At 47.4% G+C, this 19,577-nt stretch overlaps 1 protein-coding gene across 2 annotated transcripts in view; it reads right to left on the reverse strand.

Annotated features, from left to right (window-relative positions):
* Positions 1-10,103: 10,103 nt before the first annotated feature.
* Positions 10,104-19,577, reverse strand: part of ASTN2 (astrotactin 2) — a 608,691-nt gene continuing 599,217 nt past the window's right edge. For both annotated transcript variants that reach the window (XM_035112940.3, XM_088665019.1), the window contains 3 exons: positions 18,336-18,436; positions 15,814-15,997; positions 10,104-11,037 (listed from right to left, as the gene is read on the reverse strand). In XM_035112940.3, coding sequence (XP_034968831.3) covers positions 10,800-11,037; positions 15,814-15,997; positions 18,336-18,436 — 523 coding nt within the window. In that variant the 3' untranslated portion in view covers positions 10,104-10,799. The remainder of the gene's footprint in view (positions 11,038-15,813; positions 15,998-18,335; positions 18,437-19,577) is intronic.

A 19,577-nucleotide genomic window follows, 5' to 3' on the forward strand; every position in this document is an offset into this window, starting at 1 on the left:
CATAGGTTGCCATTCTGGTCCTTTTGCAGCAGTACTGCCCCCCACTGCCCTGTCAGAGGCATCTGTTTCCACGACCAGTGGCCAGTGGGAGTTGGCATGTGCTGGGTATTCCTCTGAGGTGAACATGGTTTTGAGCTGCTCGAATGCCTGTTGCTCAGCTGTCCACTGAAATGGCTTATTACCCCTCTAGCAGTCTTGAATAGGCTGGCGCGAACTTGTTCAATAGTTGCTACAGGTCTTTCTTCTTCTTGGGTTCCTGCTATGACACTATGCTCTGCACCTTAGCTGGATCCATGTGCACCCCTTCTGGTGTGAGGCAGTAACCCAGGAAATCTACCACAGAAACATGGAATTGGCATTTCTCCAACTTCACATAAAGCCAGTGTTCTCTCAGCCTCTGCAGCACCTCTGTCACATGTCACTTGTGCTGTTCCTGGCTTTCAGAGTAAATCAAAACATCATCAAGGTAACTGATCATGAACTCATGAACATATCCACCAGGTCACTGAGAAGGTGGTTAAGGAAGGCTTGAAACACTGCTGTCCCCGACTGAAGTCCAAAGGGCATGACCAGCTGTTCAAAACTGCAATACCTGGTGCAGAACATCGTTTGCCACTCATCTCCCTCCCTCACATGGATCAAATTATAAGCACCCCTTAAGTCCAGCTTCATGAAAATCTTTGCTGACCTTAGCCTTTCTAATAAATCCCCAATACTGTATGTGGTAGGGGATAGCGATTTGGCACCATTAGGCTATTGATCTTTCAGTAGTCTGTTGTGCATAATCGGTAGGTCCCCTTTTCTTCACGAACAGCACTGGGGAACCTCCTGGTGCCTTGGAAGGTCTGATGAAACCCCTTGCCAGATTCTTCTCCAAAAAGTATCTCAAATCCGCCAGCTCTGTCTTGGATAATGAATAGAGGCAGTTTGTGGGCAGTCAAGCACCCGGCAGGAGATCTATCTTACAGTCGAAAGACCTATGGGGTGGCAACTTATCTGCTTCCTTCTCCTGAAACTGCTGGAGATGGGGAGGGCAAAACTTCCCACTCCTTCTTCTCTTCTGAGAGGAGCCATTTCTCATTCCTCCTGTTCAGTCCACTCCCTGACAACAAGCTACATAGAGATAGTATGCTGAGACCATGAAAGTTCAGGATCTGATAATTCCACAGGAGGCAGAACATTACAGCCCTATGTTCCTGCCTGGGTCAGATCTGAATCTTAGACACAAAAAGAACTCCATCCCTCTATCCATCAATCAACTCATTTCACTGCTACTGCAACAGCTCAAGTAGCAACAAATCCTGCAGTGGCAGGAGGTCTTAGTGCCCTCTCTTCTCTCCTGGTGCATTAATTCTGGGATCCCTGGGAAATGTAATTTCCCCAAGGCATCTAATATTTGTCAGGAGTCCCAGAAAGCTGCACTTCCCAGTACTTCATGCATCCATGCTGGCTGGGGCTCTCGGGAGTCTTGAGTCCAGCAGCAATTGAAGTGAACCCAGTTGGCTACCCCCACCAAAATCTTTGAGATCTTTCCTCATCATTCAACCTGTTTCCCTTTCACTGTCTCCCTCTTCGTGGGCAATAAAATTAAAGCTACTAAATCCTAAGCTCATTGAAGGTATCCTAAGCTTACTGAAGATGCAGAATCTATGGCCCACCCAAACTTGTTGGAGAGACTCCAGTTCCCATCAGCCTCTGCCTGCTTGCCCAATGGGCAGGGATGGGTGGGAGTTATAGACAAATATCATGGGGAAGACTGCAGAATCCGCATCCCTGACCACCTAAAGATCAGTAGCAAATTCAGAAAATTTGAAAGTTATAACTTTGGGGGTGGTTGTGGTTGAAGTCAAACCACACGGCACAACTGGAGAGTTGAGCCTTCACTTCAGATTTGGTGACTTAACCAGTTCCCTGGTTATACGTGCCCTTGTTTCCATGCCCTGCCTTGCATACTGAAGGAACTTTCCCCATTTTGCAAAAGCTGACAATGGTCTGCCTCTGATCCGCCCATGACCCTGTTCTCATAAACTTTCAACCTTGGAGGGGCTGTTCCCATGGAGCCAGCCCCACAGCTTTTCTTCCCAACATAATACAGACTCACTTGTCTAGCAGCCCCACCACACACCTCTGACCATTGGTACCTTTCCCAAGTTCATTTTCATATAAATGTCCACACAGATTCATCACAGAGCCAGCGAACAAGGGTTTTGATGCCTACAATGGAGAATCCAAATAGCAGTAGCCCCCCCACCCCCCATTAATTAAAAGGTGGTGCAACCCACAGAGAAAGGAATGGGAGCTGCTGCACATGCAAACATATGGCTGCTACCTATTCTAATGTGGCTCAAGAACACAAATGCAACTTGGCTGGATCAGGCCAAAGATGCATCTAGTCCAGCATCCTGATTCCCACAGTGGCCAATCAGATGCCCTTTTAAGGGAATCCTGCAAACTGGGTACAAGCACAGTGCACACACACACACACACACTGCCTTTGCTGCTGCCTTCCCATCAATTGATAGAGATAGGACCACCTGGTTCAGAGGCAGCCTATGCAACAATAATGGCTGACAGATCTCCCCCACTCTAATCCTGGGGGGGGGGGAGAGAATGAGGCTTCATGTTACCTGTGTCAAAGACCCAGTTTAGCACACCCTTGCCACACACATTTGCGTACACACACACACACACACAGAGAGAGAGAGAGAGAGAGAGAGAGAGAGAGAGAGAGAGAGAGAGAGAGAGAGAGAGGCTGGAGCCTCAATGGTGTTCCTCTGGAGGCTGCACCCGGGGCAAAAATCCAAGCTATCCCGTAGCTACCTTGCTAGTCTAATCTCCTTTCAATGACATTGCATGCTTGGCCTACAATTGCAGCAGACTGAGACTGAAGAGGCCTGGGGTGGTGAAATGGATAGTAGCACTTCAGGCAGCAGAAGTGGAAATCGTTGTTGCAGGCAACCATCTGTCTGGGGAGACAATGGAAATGTGCACCTTTGGGGGTAAAGTCAAACTGTTGAAGAGTTACAGTGTGTGCTATAGCTGTATGGACCAATAAGGGAAAGACTGGTTTTATTGCAGGTGGGGCAGGTGAAGGTATCCGGTTTTGCTACTACTGGTGCACCATGGTGTTTATTTTCTCTGTGTTCCTCCCAGCAGTCATTCCTCCTCTGGTCACTTCTGTGGATACACAACCTGACTGTCTGTCTCCAGGCATTGTGGTCAGCTGCAAGGGACTCTCATGGGGTTTGTTGTTCTCAGCCTTCATGTTGTTGTTTTTTTGCAAACATCTTTGTAACTCAGTGTTGGTCTGCCAACAAGCCTAGTGCCTGAAGACGGCTCCTTGTAGAGCATGTTCTTCTTGGGGATCCAGCCATCTTCCCTTCTGTGGGCATGAACATATTATATCTATCCTAAGTGCTCATCTGTGGTACCTTCATCTGCATAATCTTTGTCCCTACCCATTGTGTCTCAGCCCCCATTCCCCTCCTCACCCTCTCTTTTATTCGGCCATTTGTGTATTTATATTATTCAAGTATTGCAAAATCCACTACACATCTTCAGGAGAAGAAAAGGCTAAGGAATAAAGCCTACACAAAGCTGGAGTGGAGTTCCTAAGCCAAGCTAGTGCCAAATGAACTGTTCTGCTTCCCTTTGGACACTGCTCAGGCCTGAACCCCAGAGAGCTCACTTCACTGCTGCTAATGCAGCAAAAACAACACAGGAGAAAACAGTTACAAGTTACCCGTCCCTGAAGCCACAGCAGGCACTGTGATTCTCCAGCAATTTGATTTCATCCCCAGAGGCACACTCTGTTGTCTCTCAAGACAGATGGATGCCAACTATATAACTATACACACACAGAGAGAAACTAAGTACATGAAAAAGTCTTTTGATCTCACAAATGTCTTCCATAGCCTCTATTTCCAGGGGGGGGGGAACAGCCTATGCCCATGTCAAGAATTCCCTGGTCTGGTCAAGGCATCTAAGGGCTAGAGGTGCTAAATCTGCTACTAGAGGCTGGTTTGACCTTCCCAACCTCCACCAACCCCTTCACCTGGTCAGTTTCTGGCACTGCTGTAGAACCTTTAGGGCAGGTAGAGGCAATTGTGTGGGTCTGGGTTCTTCCATGTCATGTATTGAATGTGCGACTGGAGTAGAACCGTGCTCAGAGGAAGGCAGCCAGCCAGCAGTGGTAGGGACACCTGAGTATATATTAACAGAGTGCTCAACAGCCTGCCAAGTCTCAGGAAGCCGGAAAGTGCAACAGGCTTGGCTTCAAAGCCAGAGCATAACATGGTCAAAAAGTTTCCAAAGAAGGAACCACAGATCCTTCCTTTCAGTCAAGACCCCTTTTATGTCAATTCTGCATTTGGTTTGGCTCTGCTGCTGGGCATCAAGGGCTCACATTGCTCCAGTGCCTGGGGCTGGCTTTGATCTGAAGGGCTGGACACATCACGTTTGGCTGAGCACAGATGACGGCTGCTGGGGAAGATGCAGTTATACCGTGACTCCCCCAAGTGTTTGTCAATCAAGCTCTGGGCTTGAAAGCAACACCCCCTCTCCCATCCCAGCAGTACTGAAGTCTATGTGTATCATTGCTTGGGATCTTCACAACCTTTAAAGTGTCTTGTAAACTTCCTCCTTTTTTTGGTTGAGAATGTTGAGGGCCTCTTTGCTCCTGTGCAGGTAGGCAGGATTTAGGAACATATGTAGTGGCCTTATACCACCTCAGACTATCAGACTGTCTCGCTCAGTATTGTCTACCCAAACCGGCAGCGGCAGTCCAGGATTTTAGGCAGGGTCCCTTTCCAGCCCTACCTGGAGATGCCAGGGATTGAACTTGGGACTCTCTGCGGACAAAGCAGATGTTCTGCCACCAAGCTACAGCCCTTCCCCACTTTGTTTCTGAATTTAGAAACATAGGAAGCTGCCTTACAGGAAGGCAGACAGTGTGCCCCCAGCACTGCCTATCCTGGTTAGATGTGCCTCTTTTGGTAGAGATTTGCCAGTGAGCTATGTCCAACTTCCCAAAGGCACCGCCATCTTATCACTCCAAACTGGGTTTGCCTCAGATTCTAACCTGGGATTTCTTGTACTTTCAGTGAGAATCATGTCCCAAGACAAAAAAAAGACAGGCAACCCTAGGTCCTTTTGCTTAGCATCTATAGATCACAGGTGGCATGAGAGAGATTCCAGACAAAAAGGTCATCCAGATGCTGGTTAAATACTTCTAGCAAAGGAAATATTTTAGTAGAGGCTTTTCAGCTGCTGGGGAATGCTTCAGTTGCATAATGCAGAGAGTTGGATTAGATGAGATTCAATATCCTTTCCAGCTCTAAAAGCCTATACAGTATAGTCTTCATTATCTCAGAGCAACTATCAGGCCGGTGTGCTCATTTAAACAGGGAAGCAGTGCTGTGGGACATTATTTCCTTAAACCAACCACAGTTATTAGCTTTGCTCATAGGAGTCAAGGTTTCTTTGCGCCCCCCCCCCCTGAGGGGACCGGGGTCCCCAAAGAAGATGGGCATTGCCATTCAAATGGTGTGTGCGCACCACATCATGTGATCGATTATGCAGGGTGGGGCTTACCTCCCTCCCCCAATATTTTATTCAAGTTGGCACCCCTGGCCTTACTGGGTGAAAACCCCACTAGTAGTGCTCCCCCAAAAAATGTTTAGGGGTACTCTCATTTTCCTACTCATATTGAAATGCTGCCCCTCAATGAGGTCAAACTTAGATTCACAAAATGTTTAGGGGTATGTGAACCCCTGCGTCCCCCCAGAAAAAAAAATCACTGCCCATCTAACATACCTCTGCTTTTTCCTCAGTGAGGTAGTTGTAGCTAGTTCACCAGAAGTGAGCTCTCCTGGCCTGGCAAATGGCTACCATTACATTTGGGTCAGTACAATATGTTACGCATGAGGCTTACCTTGGAGTTTCAATTAGTGTAAAACATAGCTAGAATTATTTTGAAGGGCACAACCCATTTAGATTCAGGAAGAAGAGTAGGCAGAGATAGCACAGATTAGGAGGAGGGGACAAAGATGATGGAGGAGGAGGAGGAGGAGGAGGAGGAGGAGGAGGAGGAGGAGGAGGAGGGAGAGGAGGAGGAGGAGGAGGAGGAGGAGGAGGAGGAGGAGAAGAAGAAGAAGAAGAAGAAGAAGAAGAAGAAGAAGAAGAAGAAGAAGGAGAAGGAGAAGGAGAAGAAGAAGAGAAGAAGAGAAGAAGAAGAAGAAGAAGAAGAAGAAGAAGAAGAAGAAGAAGAAGAAGAAGAAGAAGAAGAAGAAGAAGAAGAAGAAGAAGAAGAAATGGATTGACAAAAGGCGAAATTAGAAGATTTGAAAAACATGTTTCTACCATGAACTTTCTTGGGTGGTCTGAAGCAAGTTGCTAGGTGTAAACTAGAAAATCAATCTGCATGCTGGAAAATACGCAGCAGAAATTAAACCTGGCCTAAAATGTAGCAAGAGGAATAATTTATATACATAGAGAGAAACACAGACACACAGACCAGGGCTGGCCCACCCATGAGGTAAGGTGAGGTGACCACCTCAGGTGGCAGAATTCACTGGGGCAGCAGATCCTGATGTTGATCTTCCTGTCCCCCACCCTCGTTCCTGATGTAGCACCTCCTTCACCCCTTCTTCCCTGGCAAAGAGGGAGTGCAATCTTGGGGGTCTGCCTCATGTGGCTAAATGTACAGTGTTGGGTTTGCTCTGACACCTAAGCGCACGCACACACACACACACACGGCTTGAAGTGGGTCTGGAATTAGCAGAAGTGCCAAATTCTGAAGAAGTGTGCATGCACACGAAAGCTCATACCAAAATAAAAACTTAGTTGGTCTTTAAGGTGCTACTGAAGGAATTTTTTTATTTTGCCAAATTCTTGAGAGAGTTCTAAATATTTCCCCTCCCCCTGCCGCTTTGGCCCCCAAACCTTGGCCTGGGGGTTGCTGGGTTTTGTGGTGTTCCTGCTTACCTGCCTCCGCCTCCCTTCCTCTGGTGGCTACTCTAGCAGCCGTGGTGGCAGCAGAAGAAGGCTGGGAAGGAACTCAAGTCTCCCTGCCTCTCCTAATCCCAGTATATGCATAAAATAAAAATGGATACACTTGGACAGTGTAGATAGTGTCCTCCCACCTTTGGAGACCCATTCTTGGGTTGTAAGGTGGTGAGGCACCTTTTAGGCTCGCAAGATTCTTTAAAAAAAAATCATAGAATGGGGGGGGGGGAGCCAAGGGTCATCTTGACCAACCCTCTGCTATACACCTTAAGTGAGTAAAAAGAAAAGAAAAAGCAGTGGCTACTTCCCTGCTTCTACAAAGTTTTTGACAGCGTGGCAAAATGGTGCCTGCTTCAGAGGACAGATGTCATTGCAAGGCATTGCAGGGCAAAGTCGGCAAGGTGGCCCCAGAAAGCTGTAGGCATGTGGCTATTAGAGCAAAACTTGCTTCAATCATAGACTCAGCAGAAAAGAGCCAACTGGGGTGAGGAGGGGGGGGGAAACCCCACAGAAACAAAATGAAAGTGGGGTTCTACAAGAAGTGTTGCAGTACGAAGCACTGCAGTTGTGGCACTTCAGTAGATGCTTGCTGGGGCTAGAGTTCCACTCCCAGGATGGATAAGCCTCTTACCAAAACACTTTGAGGGCAGGTTTATGGGTGGAGCACAAGTCTAAACAAACCAAGGTCAAGCATGGAGAATTGGCCTAGATTCAGGGCATCATCCAAAGAGAAGGTCAGGCAACAGTCTAGCGTCAATAACTCCATGAGTGCAGGCAAGGTACAAGAGAGCAAGAAGAAGAGACTACACTCAGGACCAGGGACCCAAAGACCAACCATGTTTCTGGCAATTGGGTGGCTCAAGAGGGAGACCTCCGACCTCCTAGGCCACACCCTAATCACAATTGCTGGGAGTGAGGGAGCTTGAGGGGTTATTTTCTCAGTAGGGGACCCCTTACTCACAAGCTGCACAATGACTTGAGATAAGTAGGTGCATGCTATGTTGTTATCATGGACTGGATGGTGGTGGCTCCAATTTCTCCTTTGGTAGTTCCAAATGTTCTTCAACAGGTTTGTGCCTAGGAGGCCATCAGGGGGATCTTCAGCTCTGGTTTTGGGGACCTTAGCTGCTTCTCAAAGTCCTTGATCTGCAGGGTGCCTGGTTCATCCTCTGTGACTGGTACCAGGTCAAGGTTAGGCATGGCAGCTGTTCTACACTCCAGGCACACTGTTCCATTTCCCCTCGCCTGTTTTCCATTCTTCTCCCAACAGTCAGCCAGCACATCTGGTTCCTTGTACCACTGATGCCTTCTGGTGGGGCACTTCTGGTGGCTCCCCATACCGCTAAGGACTGAGGCATTCATGTGACAGGCCCTGCTCTGTGGGACTCCCTATGGGCACAGGTTCTATAGGAACCACCCCTCCCTTCTTTAGGAGAAGGCTATGGACTGCTACTAGCACGGGCACCAGCTCCTGGGGCCGAGTTGTTTTGGGACCCCTCAATATCTTTTGGTAGAGAGTTATCCCCCCCCCCATGTTGAGGGAGAGGAGGAGGCTGAAGCCAGGCGTGGCTCATCTCCAGTGGCTGGCTCCTCCTCCTGCTGTGGGGGGGGGGAGGAGGGTGGAAGCAGCTTCCCACCATGGCAGCATGGGGAGGATAAGCCGGCAGGCACTTGAAGCCACCCAGCTGCTGTATCCAGTTCTATCTCCAGCTCCTCTCGACATCCTGACGTTACACATGTGATGTCAGGACGTAGTGCCACACATTTTGCCACAGGTGTGATGTTGCCCCCCCACCCCAATTTCCCTCACAAGCTGGCGCCTCTGGCTACTAAGCATGACCCCTATGCTATAGCTCCCCAACCGTTTTTTTAGGTGGATGTCTGAATAAGGAGTTGATAATTCCCATTGGGGAAAATTCTAATGGGCTCCAAACCAAGGAATCTGGAGCCCAAAACGATAAAAAAGTAACACCCAGGAAAATCAAACCAGCAAAAAACAACAAGTAAGGCTTGTTTAAGGCTGCTTAATTGTTTACAGCACTACATGCAGATCTGGTTGTTTGGATTTGCAGTGTATATAGTGAGGTTTGGGTACCAATTCTTTGTGTTTGGATAAGTGACTGTTCATATTATGAGCATTTGGATGATGGGACCTGCGTGCATATTGTTTAGAAAGGCCTTTGAAATGTGATTTATTTATTTTTTAACTAAGCAATTACTGATGCTTTTATGAATGTCTTTTTAATTATTGTACGTTGTAGGCTGCCTTGATGTGTGTGCGCGCATGGGGTGTGTGTGTAATGCAAGTGTGGGTCATAAATATGCAGTCAAACAGCCAGCCTTGGGAGGCGGTAGGCTCTCCTTCACTGGAGAAACAAATGCCATTTGTCAGGGATGCTGTAACTGCACAATCTTGCAAGTGGTTTCAGGGGTTGGCAAGGCTTACCAGCCATGGGTCGGATCACTCCTGCGGAGATCCTCCGTGGGGCGGGCTGGTGCAGCGCAACGTGGGAAATTGCGTCTGCGCATGTCCGCAGCGCCGGAAATCGCTTCTGTGCATGCCCAGACGCCGAAAACTGTGCCTGTGCAGAAGCGATTTCCGGTGTCTGGGCATGCACAGAAGCGATTTCTGAAGCCGTGGAAGAGAGTCCCCGTGCTGCGCTGTGCCGGTTTAGCACAGCGTGTGGGGACTCAACAAGTGGGCTGCTCAGTTCGGGGCGGCTCATGGACCGGTTAACCTAGATGCACCGCTGGTCTGCAGATTCTTATATATATATATATTCAAATTTATGTTTTTAGACAAACAGTTGGGAAAATCATGTCTTCGTAATCCTTTCATGGACCACTTGGTTTTTTATATCCAACACTTGCTTCTTCCTTACCTGCCCATGATTCTAAAAGTTTCCATTATCTCCGGTCTACCTCATACTAAAAAGACACACCACTTATCACCTCATTCCTAGAACAAATTCTGGGGAGGGAACCCAACCCTAAACCCTAAAGGCAGCAAGCAATAAGGAAGTGTGTAAACTTTTTAAAAAAAACAAAAACAAATGAATGCACTGCTGATTGAAGAAACGTCAGGCAGGCAGAGAAGGTGGAAGTAAATATGAATGTTTTAATGCACAGAACAACCTGTCGGGACCCTGCTAAAAGATGGCTGCATGAACAGCAAGTTCTGTAAACTCAAGAGCATTTTGTGTTTGCATTCATCACTCTTTCCAAGGGTCTCTAGCAAAGCCTTTGTGCCTGCCTCGTGTTAATTGTTGCATCTCTTCCCTCCAGGATGGTGCCTCTTGTTTGGCTCCTTGCTTGTTAAGCACATTTTCTGGGACATAGTTCTTCCTGGGCAAATGAGTCCATCCTGAAGGGTAGTAGGGACTATCCTACCCACCACTGTTGTGTCCCCCTCCCCAGCTGTTTTGATTTTCCCTCCCCTCCCTCTCCATCTCTTTCTCTTTACTTTTGAACACATAGTCTAGGCATTTAGTAAGGACAAAAGAGAGAGGGAGGGAGGGAGGGAGAGAGGGGAGGAGAGAGATTAAAAAGGAGAGACACTTTTTTAAAAAAAACTAAGCAGAATTATGTACTTCCTTTTTAAAAACAATAATAATAATAGTTGAAAAAAGGAAACAAACAAAAAAAGAAGTCTTGCTGATCTCTCAATTTGCAACTTTCCATGAAGTCCCATGTGGTTTTTCATTCCTCTTTTTTGCTTCAAATTTCCAAGATGCCACAAGTCACCGCCACAGTAGAGATTCTTGTCGTGCGCTTGCCTGGTCCGTTGCATCCTCTCATCGCCCCTTCGACTCACCATACATATTGCGCAGCATGGAGACCATTTTCTCCTCACATGTGATTTTGGTGTCCTTTAAGATGTTGTACCACACCATGCCAGGTGGCCTGACCTCCTCGCTGCGGCAGAACAGGTACGGCATGGTGTCCGTGCGGCTCTGGATGTAGGCGCTGCGGAGCAAGGTTGAGCAGTGGCTGCTGACCTTCTCCAGCCTCCTCAAGATGAGGTGAGCTTTTCTGGAAGGGAAAACGGGACAGTCTGAGACTACACAGGAGAAGGACGCCAGGTGTGGGAGAAGCAGCCAGGGCAACCGCAGTTAGCGGCCGACATCGTGTGTTGATATGCTGGGGCTCCCCAAACGCTTCCTCAATTCATGGCCAAAATGCTTCCATTTCTTCCAGAGTTTGGGGAAACTTTGTTTTAGGGCCAAAATGTCCATATAACCCTTGACTCTGTCCATTTTGATTTCTTATTGCCCCCACCCAAACTTAAGTTTGACTGTCTACATTTCCAAATCAGTTTTAGATAGAGATAGTGTCATCTTGGAAATTCATCAGCATTTACCGTAATGCACCTTTCTCCTGAGACACAAACATCCTGAGGATTTTTGTAAACAACTAACCCAAATATAATGCAGTTTAGTATGTTATTGTTCCTACCATATGCATTTCTGTTCCATACTTTAACCTAGCCTATGCACTTTGGTACACATTTCTTGGTCAGGGAAATCCACTGCAAAATTCTGAGAGGCTGGCCTGCATTTGGTTCGCATATTGCTTCAGAAAGTGTGAATTAAGACAGGTTTGCCTTTGAATGTGGAATGAAACGGATTTCTCCCCCATCTCCAGCGAACTTGTAAAAGTGCAAGGATGTGAAGTCAGCATCAGTAGGCTGCCCCAAATTAGCAGGTGCTAGCATCCCCCCCCTTCATAGACCTGTATTTCCTTGATTGCAGTTGCTCTCTAAGTGGTGCTGACTTTGTGGTGAGAAGAAAGTCAAAGAGGAACGGTCAAGTGCAGTGAACTTGAAAAAGGTGACAGGCCAAGGGTCAGAAGAAAGAACTCTGGAGACGCTGCTAAATCAAAAGGAAGTGTTTACTACAGTGGTTTGAAAGCTCCAAGACTATTGATTATTCTCCTCTCCCTCTGGTGCCACAGTAAAGCTCTGGGTTTCAGCTTTGGGTTTTCCCAGCAGGAATGTAAATTCAGGCTAATGACATGTCAGGCGCAGAGCTCTCATTCATCCAAGTCTAAACAGGGGAATTATTTGATTATGGGGAGCTTTCTGGGTTTTGAAGCTCAGACTTGCCAGCTAAGATGTTTTGTAAAAGGAGTTGGGTTATTTGTTCATGTGCGCGGAATAGAGGTGCCAGCTTCTGGGGGCTGAGCCCTTTTGAGGGGCCAATATTTGGGGGGTTAGGCTGGCACCCCAATGTCCAAAAAGCATTCAGCTGAGTTCAGCATGGCTTTAGTGACCAGCTCCTTCTCCTGTTCCTTCTGCCACAGAGGGGAAGGAAGGTTGAAGCAACCTACCGCCAGTGGCAGCGCCAGGAGGAGTCGGTGGCCATTGAAGCTACATGGCTGCCACGTTCAGCTCCATCCCAGGCTCCTCCTGACATCACATTGCGAAGTCAGGACATTGTGTGTGCCCAACCATCACACACGGCGTTGGCCCCCCAAGCTGGTGCCTCTGGCACAGAGAATGGCCCGCTGGACCTTCATTCCAAGGCTGAATTCCTTACACACTGTATGAAGTGGAGACAACAAAGGGCAATGGCAATGGATGCTGCTCTGTATGGGTGACTGGGACACTGCCGCACTTCCCTGTCATTGGCTCTGGTTCCACCTACTCTTGGTCTCCCTGTCCTCTTCTCTACTAGTCCTAGAGGGCACCAGCCAGAGTTGGATCGAGAGCATTTTTCTGCCTGGAGTATAGGACAAGATAATGTCCCTTTCCATGTTCAGAAGGTGACTTAATTGCTGGCAAAAGGATAGCATCACCCCACCCACCCAAGCAAACCTGAAGGCTACTGAAGGCTAGTTTAGGGGGTGACTGGCCACCTGGCACATCAACATGCGCCCTTCATTGGAGGAGAAGAATCAAGGAGGCAGTACTGCTGCCGCTCCTCAACAACTGCCACCTGAGTGGTTGCCTCCCTCTGCCCAATGATCATGCACCACCCACCAATGGGCAGCTGGCAGGGGGTGAGAGGTGGACAGCAAGTTGAAGGCAAACATGCATCAGTCAACAGTTATGTAGCTTGGCTGTAAAAAAAAAAACACTTTTCTTTATTTACATGGATGCTTAGTATTATACTTTTACAAAAGATGACTCTGGGACTTAAAAGAAGCTCAGGTTAAGAGCCGTCCCCTGCTCCTTGCTGAGGATCCCATCCTTCCACTATTAGCATCTGAGCAATCCCCATGATGACCGCCTGACTGTTGGGAGTTACGGTCTGCTCCCATCCCCATAGCCCCCTGGTCCATTGCTTGCAAGGATCCTCAAGGGTGTGGTTTACAGGAAGCAGCTGTGACTGAATGGGACAATGCAGGCTGGGAGAAGAGGCAGCAACATCAGGCAAGAGTAAATCTAGAAGGGAGGATGGGTTGGAGAGAAGGAGGAGGGAATGGAGCCTTCAGAGACATTCGTTATGACAAGCTCCCTTTCAGCAAAGGATGGATGATTGGGAATATGAAGGCCAAGCTCCTGGTGTGTGAAAAGGTTAATGAAGTACGGTAATGTCTAAAGGTTAGGCTTATCTTTGGCTGACATCTCCCCTCTCCTGCCACCCCCCCCCCTTAAGGAAGAGGAAGACAAAGGGAAGAGAAGGAAGGGAGAAGGAAATAGGGAAGGCAAGAGCGAGGTACCTCCTGGAGAATGCAAGGAAATCAATTAGAACAGCAGCCAGGACAGGGACATAAATCGTGTGCTGGGTCCTCTCCAAGTTCTCCCTGTAGAAGTTGTGGGTTTTTATAAACCTGGAGATGAAATTGTCTCAAATGCTGACCTGACTCCCACCGAACCCACTCCAGAAAACAGTAATAATCTTACGCAAGTGGTAATTCATTAAGTCATTAAAGGGCAGCATCAAGAAGGGGGGGGCACTTCATGGTATGCCTTACAAGGAGTTTGGTGGCCAGGAGGCTGATTTGGATAGATTTCTGGGTGATTTGCAGCAGATCGTCAAGGTTTCCTGATGCCCCTGATGGCCCAACCCCCCAACCCCTCCTCTACATTATACTTCTGAAAAGAAGAAAGGTTAGGGTAACCAACAGGGATTTTTATGTTGAAGGGTTTGGAGATCAGTTCAGTTTCTTAGCCAATTGCTTAGCTTGGGATTGTTTTATTTTAGAGTTGAGTCTTTTGTGGACCTAGTGAAGAACCCCACAAGCTTGAAGTCAGCTCACTCCTGCCATACACAGTCTACTTGCAGGCACTTTATCCTGCTTGTAGGCCACAGAAACTTCCTCATCTGAGTATATCTTAGGTTCAAGGTCTGGGCAGGGTTGAAGCCTATCATAGATATATATATAGATGTCAAAATATAAGAAGTTGCCTTGCAAAGTCAAGAACGTGGGTTCATTTAGCCTGTTGTTCACCTGCACCAGGAATTAAGTGCATTACCTACCTCGGTGCTGTGGGACTCCAATTTCACTGGCCAGCAGCCGTGCTGGCTGGGTTGATGAGGGTTAATTTATTTATGAAAAATGCTTGCATGCCACTATATCATAAAAATGTATCAAAGAAGTTTGCTAGAATAAAAATGAGATTAAACCATGCAATAAAAGCAAAAAAGTTAAAAACTAGGATCAATAAACTTCCAAACAGCTCATTTCAGTAGCACACAAACTGACCCCTTATAGGTGTTGCAAGCTTTTGATAAGCACCACAGATGTGAGAACCTTCTCACCTCCTGTCTACTGCTGCTGCTCTTATTGTATTGTTTCAGGGGCAGACCATGGCTCAGTTGATACAGTAACTGATTTGCACCTAGAAAGCCCCAGGTTCAATCCCTGGCATCACCAGGTAGGGGTGGGAGACATTCCCTGTCTGAATCCCTGGAGAATTGTTGCCAGCCAGTGCATATACTAACGAGCTAGACGGACCAACGGGGTGGCTGCATAAAACAGTTCCTTATGCTCCTACATGCCGCTTGCCCTTGGATCACAATGTGGTCAATGCAAATATCTTCTCGCTGTTTTCCTGGAACAAATATTTGCTACAAGTTGGGGGGTCAGGAGGAACAGTAAGATTCTTGCAGTGGTGCTGGTGGAGGGCTTAAAAAGAGAGAGAGAGAAAGATGGCTCCAGACAGGAATTGAAGCAGGTGCAGAGAAGAGCTGGCTAGCTTCATAGCATCGCAACCAAGGCCACCTATGAGCTCAGCCTTTTCCTGTCTCCTGCTGACTGAACACTGGGTCTTCCTGCAAGCAGCTGTTTGCAGCAATCTGTGGCTCCTCCTGAAACTGGGCCCTGGAGGTCTTTGGTGTGATGTATTTACGGTGCAGATGCAACAGCCTCCCTTCTCGCCACTAAGTTTTATGGCTCAGCATTTACTGTGGATCCTCTGATAAACATTTCAAGGTAGGGAAATAAATGACCCCCTGAGAACACAAACGTTCTGCTATTAATACTTATTAAGATGTGTCCTCCCCGCTCTCCCCCGAAAAAAAGAGTTGGCTTGCCCTTCTTCTCTTTTGGAGGCTTTGTAAATGGCCAGGGATCTTTGGGAAAGGAGAAAAGAAAATGGGATTTTTTCCTATGCAGGAGGCAAATGCTTTTTTGGACAGTGTCAGGAGGTGTTTGAGGCCAGAATGAAGGGGCATGCACATTCAGCTCTGTAGATGCCAGCCATGTGTGACACGCCACCAAGGCTGCAGGCCAAAGCATCTCCCTGGGCAACCAAAACTTTTAAGGCAGCATAAAAAATTTGGCAGTACAGGGCTGGTTCGACATTGTGCTCCTTGATTTCAGGAAGGGGGTCACAAATGTAAGCTTGCTGGATATAACTACCTGGGTCCAAGCTCATCCTCACTGCGCCAGACAAAGTCCCCAAATTTCTCGTAGTGGGAGTTATAGTGATGCTGGATGCGGAAAAGCATGGAAGTGGAGACCTCCATCAGAGTGTTGTAGGCTGTCTGCTGCTCTTTCCCACTGGTGTAGCCATTGTACAAGTTGTAGATCTTGTCTGCTACCTCTGGAAAGGAAGTAGGAGAAGGAGGGGGAAGGGGGCAATCATCATCTAAGCACAAAGGAAGCAGATCTTGGCCCAAATGGAATGGAACAAAAATACTTTTAGATACATTTTTTGGCTTGGATCTGGAGGCTTAGAGGGTGAGTGGGTTGTAGCTGGAAAAGTTTTCGTGAAATTATGTCCAATATTCACCTCCTCCACCGCCTTCCTCTATAAAGGAAGTTCCCTCAAACCTAGTCAAATCACTGATCTATCTAGTTTAGGATCGTCTACATCAGTTGCCAGTGGGATAAAGAGCTTGTGGCCCCAGCATGACCGATAGTAATGGATTATGGGAGCCGAACTCCAGCAGTGCTGGGAGAAGTGCTTTTACTTTTTTTTAAAAAAGGTGCTGGTACTTACCATGAATTTTTGAAAAGTGCCACACTTTTAACAAAAAGTTGCTGGTACTGCATGCCCTTGAGTACCCCCAGAAAAAAAAGCACTGGCCAGAAGGTCAGAGGTTGTCCACCTTTGATCTACAAAGATCCAGAGTTTCAGACAGAAGTCTTTCCCAGCCCTACCTAGTAATGTACCCAGGGACCTCCTGCATATGGAGCAGACAACCTAGTTATGGCCCTGGCAGAATGGGAATCCAGCAGTGGAGACCAGGTCATCTATTAAAAACACATGGAGCTGCTTTCTGCTCTCGCTTTGGTGCATTCTAGGTAGGAAGGAAGCACTAGAGATATGGTGCCCCCACACTAGTAGGCTGCACGTGTAACATCACTGGAAAGTTGGGCAAGCACTTTGCCACTGTTTTCGCACCCACCCTCAGTCACCAAAATCCCCACTGCTACCACTTTGCATCCTGGGACTATGGTGGGGGAGGTCTAGGGAAGGGAGAGGCATTTTGGCTTAGCAGTAGTTAAGATATTGTGTGTGTGCACATCCATCCTAACAAAGCAAGTTGCTGATTTACAGCAGGCATCTGAAGGCTCCGTCTAATATTAGTTCCTCACTTGTGTTTTTGAGCACATGGAGGGACAAGACACACCTCTTTGAAGTGCAAGGAGGAGGTGTGAGGATTATAAAGTAGGTGCCCAGGGTATATTGGCCTTGTCCATGCTTTCATCCGGCCTGTCCATGCTGCCTGCACCCCTACACATGTACATGCACACACAAACACATACATATAATTCAAACAAGGAAATATAGTGTTGGATGCAGTTCTGAGGTAATCCCCTCACAAGTTTCAGTGTTAATGAGTTGCATATGCCTTGTGGCTGAACGACTGGTCAGCAGATGTTGGAAACAACATGTGCGAAAGGGAGGGACACTAATCTGGCCAAAGTTGCTACTGCAGATTCTACTGTTGGAGGATCAAAGACTGTGGCTCTGGGTTGGGAAAAGACAAGGTGATGTCCACTCAAGCAATAATTCCAGAGGAAGGATCTACCAGATTAACTGAATAATAGAATTGTAGAGTTCGAAGGGACCCCATGGGTTTCCTAGTCCAAACCGCTGTAATGCCAAATCACAGCTAAAGAATCCCGGACAAATGGTCATTCAAACTCTGCTTAAAAGGCTCTCCAAGGAAGGAGAGTCCACCACCTTCTGAAGTAGTCAGTTACGCTGTCAAATAGTTCTTACTATCAGAAAGTTCTTTTTAATGTTTAGTCAGAATCTATTTTCTTGTAACTTAAAGCCATTGGTTTGGGTCCTATCTTCAGGAGCAGGAGAAAACAAGATTTCTCCATCTTCCATGAAACAGCCCTTCAGATACCTGAACATGGCTACCTCTTTTCAAGGCTAAACATACTCCCTCAACTGTTCCTCATAAAACTTGGTTCCCAAACCCTTGATCATCTCAGCTGCCCTCCTCTGCATACATTGCAGCTTGTTAATATCCTTTTTAAACTGTCGTGCACATACTGAATATAATAACATTAAGAAAATACTACTGGATCAGGCCAAAGGCCCATCTAATCCATCACATTATCTTCACAGTGGCCAATTAGAACTTCATGGGAAGCCTACATATAGGTACAAATCTATTGAGAAAATGTCAACATTATTGTGAGGGCAATATCCCACCTCACCCCCTCACCCCAAATGACTGGACTCAGAGCAGCATGCAGAGGCTTCACAGGTGGTCTTTCACCCCAGCTTTAACCAAAATCAACCCTGTGCAGCTTCAGCAAGGCTGCACACACCTCTAGACCTTGCCCTGGAAATATCTGAGCAGTGTGCTAGGTTGCTAAGGACTTGTGTGTGTGTGTGTGTGTAGGGGAGAAAATTATGAAGGTGTGATTATGATCAATTATGACCATAACTCAGCTCTGAAGTCAAGAGCTTTTACCCTCTGCCTTGCTGTCATCCACCAATGGGCATGCCGTTCTCAGAGTGACTGTGCTCAGCTCAGAGTGTCTTCCTCGGGTGTCCACAGCATAGAGGGTGAACCTGGAAGAGAAGAAAACTATAAGGCCTCAACCGTGAAAAGTAAAGTCAACATAATATGCTGGAATGGCTGGAATTATGGTAACCTCCATACATTCTGGTGCAAGATGTTGTCAGACTAAAGCAGGAATAGATAACCTTTCTCCTGCCAAGGGCCACATTCCCTTGGGATTAATCTCTCTCTGCCTGAGGCCCCACCAATTAAGTGGGCAGAGCTAATCACTTTTCATCTCACTCTTCCTGCCACCCCCACCCCTTTCTCTTCCTGGTAGACTGCTCAGATAGGGACACATATCACTCTTGCCAGCGGTATGGATGGCTCACCAGTACTCAGGAGGCGAAAATATGCTGAAATCAGGCCAAGGGTCATGGGGTGCTCACCCCTAGACTACAGGAAGCCTTAAGGGAGACTCACAGCGATGGCTTAGCCTGCAAGCCAACAACCCTTCAGGTTGGTCTGTGATTGGATTTGGTGAAGGTGTCCCTCAACTTACAGAGTAAAGCTAGCATCATTCTGCCAATAGGGAGGTCAGTTCTGCCCACTGAATATTCAGGCCAACAAAAAGTCCGCAGGTGGGATCTATGAACCCCCCCCCCCAATCCCTGGTCCAGGGGCAGGGATGGATTGAGCTGCCTCAGGGTACACTGGATCCCCAGTCAGACCCACTGCAAATGTTTGAAAGCACAGGGTTCAATTGTGGCCCAGCAAAAGCACCTGGCAGAACAACTGGACCACCCCCCTGCCCTTCCATCACAGCCTACATCAACAAGTGTGGCAATGGCTGTGCTCCGCCACATCCCACCAGGTATGAATTGCCCTGTAAGTCTTGTGGTAGTACACTGCCACCAAACACGGTGTTTCCAACGTACACTAAAGAGACCAAGGAAATACTATTGTAGGGGTGCTTCCCCCCCCACACACACCTGACATGTAAAAAATTACTTTTGGGTTAATGCATGAAGGTTGACCCAGCAGCCTTTGGTGTGGTGGCACTCCCTCCCTCCCATTAAACATCAACAAGTGCCATCTGCATTGATTTTTTGTGCATCTTGAAGATCTTTTTCTTAACTAAACCTTAAGTTCGGGGTTTTTGTTTTGTTTTAATTCCAGTCTATATCTGCATTGTATTTCAAATTGCTCTTA

Source organism: Zootoca vivipara, chromosome Z2, assembly GCF_965207765.1.
Source record: "Zootoca vivipara chromosome Z2, rZooViv2.hap1.1, whole genome shotgun sequence".
Lineage (NCBI taxonomy): Eukaryota > Metazoa > Chordata > Lepidosauria > Squamata > Lacertidae > Zootoca > Zootoca vivipara.